The sequence below is a fragment of the Cynoglossus semilaevis genome, chromosome 18, assembly GCF_000523025.1.
Source record: "Cynoglossus semilaevis isolate Cse_v1.0 chromosome 18, Cse_v1.0, whole genome shotgun sequence".
NCBI classification, from domain to species: domain Eukaryota; kingdom Metazoa; phylum Chordata; class Actinopteri; order Pleuronectiformes; family Cynoglossidae; genus Cynoglossus; species Cynoglossus semilaevis.
Window position 1 is genome coordinate 8,561,624 of NC_024324.1, and position 4,457 is coordinate 8,566,080.

Below are 4,457 nucleotides of genomic sequence, written 5' to 3' on the forward strand. Positions count from 1 at the left end.
TGTGACACAGTGGAAACAAGGTGAGTTACCTCATATACAGATACAAAACAAATAAATAAAAAAGTTCAACAATTGACTGGAATGACTGATGAATTACATGAGCAAACACTTTCATAAACAAATGAAATCAATCTCTGTTTAACTATAGATAGAGGTGTTCTCTGTGTGTAGTCAGAACAACGAGAGCAGCAGGCAGAGGTATCCGACTGCTTCGGTCCTGTCCAGACTTGACTTTGCCGACGGGCAAACCCGTATCAGTGAGACAGACAGGATTGTGTGATGAGTGCCTGTGGGTTTGATAATCATCTCAGGCGACAACTATCAGACAGGCAAGAACAACAAACAGAGGATGCATCTCTTTCGACGAGGTCTCCCTAATTTGTCAAGTCTGCTCGCAAATCCAGAAAAGGTGCCGAGCCATCGCTGCAGTAAATATTGAACACTTTGAGGGGGAGGGGGGTGTATCAGTGTTGATGAATGTTGGTGGGGGGGATGGGGATAGGAGTGAGAAATGTGTGTGTCAGCTGGTGAATCACTGTTTTCTTTTTCTTTTGGCAGTGATACTTTGATCCTAGTTGTCGAAGTGATGGAAAACATTCAGCTGACATGAGTCATGACAATATACTGGAACAGTAAGATGATGAAAGATTGTTCTTCTCCTTTTTAATTCTCAGGAGGGAGTGTTTCCTACTTAAGAATCAAAAAGGAAAAGTCCTGAGGTTTTGTAACTTTAATTCCTCAAAAAAAAAAAAAAAAATTCAAACATTTGATCAGTGAGCTCTCAGGGAGCTGCAAAAAAAAAAAAAAAAATTCAAAGATTTGATCAGTGAGCTCTCAGGGATGCCCTGTTTAAGACTGTTTGGAATTGAGTGTTTATGATTCAACACTGGGATTTGGGAGATTTCTAGGATTTTCTGAGGAAAATTGATCCTTTAATGATATGGGTTTATAAACTTATTAGATGTCATGTTGTAATGCCTTAATTAAACTGAAAAGAAAAACAAAAAATAAGTCTCCCAAATCAAATAATAACCAGTAACTGTGTCCACTGCCTGTGTAAACGACAACAGGACCCGACTGTGATTGAGACACGTATGAATCTGAAACACTTCCTGTGTTGGCTGTTTGTACAGGTGTACACGGTACACACACACACACACACACACACAGAGAGTAATCTGGTGATTAAAATGATGAATGTTCACCTTAACAACACTCTAAACACTGCTTGTTGGCTCAACAAGAAAAATTGCGTAACAAGAAGTGAACTTGTTGTTACATTAATGAGCATAAGAAATTAGGTTAAATTAAATAAAACTTTTTTTTCCCCCCCATTAATGGTCGGTTTGGTACAAAAACAATTTCCATCAGAAGAGAACACCCTGCTCACAAAAACAAAGAAAGGCGGAATATGATAGTGCCTCTACTGTGGAACCACTAAACCACACGCTGACTGTTCTGCCAGCACCACGTGCACAGGAAGCCGAACCTGTTTCTTCCATCAGAATGTGTGACTCTTGGGCAAACTGAGATGGAAAGCAGAGTTAATTTAGACAGACGTGCAAAACACGGCTCCTGCTAATAACACGCTGCAAAAAAAAAAAGTGCCTGCGGTGGGTGGGTGGAAGTTTAGAGAAAATGGTAACGTGACTTTCGTCTACACATGAGGCAGGACTTTTTGTTTTTGATAGGGAAGTGCAAGTAGAAGTCGTTTTCTTGACGACGTTTAGAAAGACGAGTGAAAGTGCTTAGTTGGTATCTGTTTTCTCCTTAAATCACACTGAGTTGAGAAGAAGAAGAAGAAAAAAAAGGTGCAGCCTGGCACAAAAAGGCCACTGTGTCACTTCAGCCGGGTTGCAGGGCGGGGGGCATAGCTTCTGCTTGCAAAAATAAAAATACTGTACAACGTGCAGCAGGAAGGAGCAACAGATCTCCAGCACGTATGCACTACACTGATGGCATCCTGTTCCTGCTGCTTATCAGGGCCCACAAGAAGCTAGCAGGCAAATATTACTTTCAGGCTTTGTCTCAACTGAGGAAGTCCTACTCAAATAAAACCATTAAAATATGAGATTTTATCTTCAGGCCAAAGTATTTGACAGGCCACTTTAGAACTGGGCCCAGTCAGATGTTTTGATATAAACTGGCAGTGAGGGTACGGCCTATATAACAACGGTGGGAAGGTGTTTGAGTCGGGGTAATTATATCATTAGAGTGACTCCTCTCAAAGAGCATGTCATTTAAACCCAGGGGGGGGCGGGCTATGAAAGGTATGAATGCTAGTAATTGTCACCCAGGGCTAAGCATAATTGTAGACAGGGGGGCAAGAAAGGATTATGAGCAGCCAAAGCCACTCGGTGCCACAGTAACTCAGCCTGACACTGATGAAGGTAAAACACAGTCTGCTTCTGAGGAGCTGCACTTCAAAGGTGAAGATGAACCATCGGAGGAAAAGCTTTAAAAGATAAATGGAGAGATTCTCCTCATAAGGAGGGAGAATTCCGGTTGATTTAATCAGAAACCCCTCTTTTGTTAAAGGGCTATAGTTACGGTCATTACCAAAAGTAGGAGATCATACGGGATAATAAGCTAACTGGAGCAGCTGTCAATGTTACTGTGAACACAAACTAGTAGGTGAATAAAAAAATTACAGACAAGCAAGTTTTTAGACTACACTTTTTGGCAAAATACTCAAAATATTATAACAAAGTTAATGCAATATGGGCTGTAAAGTATTTTTTACATTAATAAATTAATAAACATGCATCAGTTGTCCACAGTTTACGTAGAATAAACTAGTGTTTAGGTAAAACAGTATAGGTATTTATTTAAATGCCCAATGCACTTGCGATGCTAAAAAACAGGGAACTTCAGATTTAGGTCTATAACAATAGGGACCTCTTTGTGAGGACCTACCTAGAACCCTTCTACGATCTTTCATAACAATGTAGAATAAAACAAACAAGGTCTCGCACCATTGCCTTTCTCCCTAAAAAAAGCACCGTAATTGTAGCCATCGTGGTGGTTATGGTTTTTTTTCTGTATATGTTTATCTGTCTGCATGCAAGCAACATAAATCAAAACATTCAAGATGCACAACTGATTCAACACAACATATAAGAGTAACACCATTGCTTTAACTTGAAATTTAAAAAAAAATTCAGAAAGTTAAGTTTTTGTAGTAAAATACTGTAATTAACACTGGTATTAAAATGTAAATGTATTTAACTCAGCGATACGTATCATTTAACTCTTTTAGCAGTTATTAAAAGATCATATATATTTTCTTCAATTAAGAAAAATGCTTACGACAACCACCACAGGTAGTTCTTGCAAAAAAATAAATACATAAAATAAAATGCTAAACCAAATGCACCACTCCTGTATATTTGCAGTGGTTCAACTCTCTGCAACTAGAACAAAAGGAATAAATGTTATATAAATAAATTAATATGTCAAATGGATCCAGATGACCTAAAAATAAGGGGTGGTGGTGATTAAAAAACAGCGCCCCCTTCTTTTATGCAAACTAAATATTGAAATTATTGAGAAAGTTGTTTTCAAACTTTTTCCCCGTTTGCGGTGGAAAAATGTCCTAACTTTTCACATATTTAAAGCAGGACCCCCGTTCTTTATGCTTGGACCCCCTAAAATCCTAGGGTCGCCCCTGCGTGCTCTGGCGAAGGCGCTGTGCTATCTCACTGCGCTCCCCAACGCCTCGTACTTCCTTCGAAAACTTTCATTAAAAGTTGTAGCGGTGTAATAAAAAGTTTGACTCACCAGCCCCCTGCAACACAACACTACCAAAGAGTATCGTTCCACACCAAAAAGCGGAAAACCGAAGTAGCTCCATTTAGACACGAACTGAACGCTGCCCTCTTTCTCATTAATTAACCGAAGCCTCGATAACGGGTTTAATATCCGGTACTTTACGGCGGAGCTTTTTTTTTTTATCCTCTCCCTCGACTTTCTATGCGTTTTTCACGCGGACGTTTTCTCGTCAAAGTCCGCCTCTGCGGCTCCGGGAAGAAGTAAACACGGCAGGCAGGACTGGCCCTGAGTGACTCAGAGTATGTATGTGTACTTTTCATGAAACAGGAAATCTTCAGAGGGGTTGGACGCGTTTCTTTCTTTTTTTTCTCTCTCTCTCCCTCGTCTTCTTCTCAGTCATACTCCTCCTCACTCCTAGTCAGTCTCAAACCATGTCATTAAAGAGGCTGAAACCCCACAGACTTGAAATGACACGCTCCAAAATAGCTCCAAAAGAGTTTTTTTCTTTTCTTTTTTTTTCTTCTTCTCTCAAACCTTCAGCCCGACTGCGTGTGTGTGCAAACACCCAGGACTTGCTTCAAACCAGATGTCACACAGTTCACACCTAATTCACACATGTCACTTTGGAGAAAGTGTTAGGATCTATATTTATAAACCCATACAATTTTAAAACCAGTGCTTGTCAT

The 4,457-nt window shown here is 39.9% G+C and overlaps 1 protein-coding gene across 1 annotated transcript in view; it reads right to left on the reverse strand.

Annotated features, from left to right (window-relative positions):
* LOC103394297 (TGF-beta receptor type-2-like) overlaps positions 1-4,224 on the reverse strand; it is a 16,191-nt gene extending 11,967 nt beyond the window's left edge. Inside the window, exon 1 of the mRNA XM_025065170.1 lies at positions 3,764-4,224. Coding sequence (XP_024920938.1) covers positions 3,764-3,853 — 90 coding nt within the window. The 5' untranslated portion in view covers positions 3,854-4,224. The remainder of the gene's footprint in view (positions 1-3,763) is intronic.
* Positions 4,225-4,457: the final 233 nt, after the last annotated feature.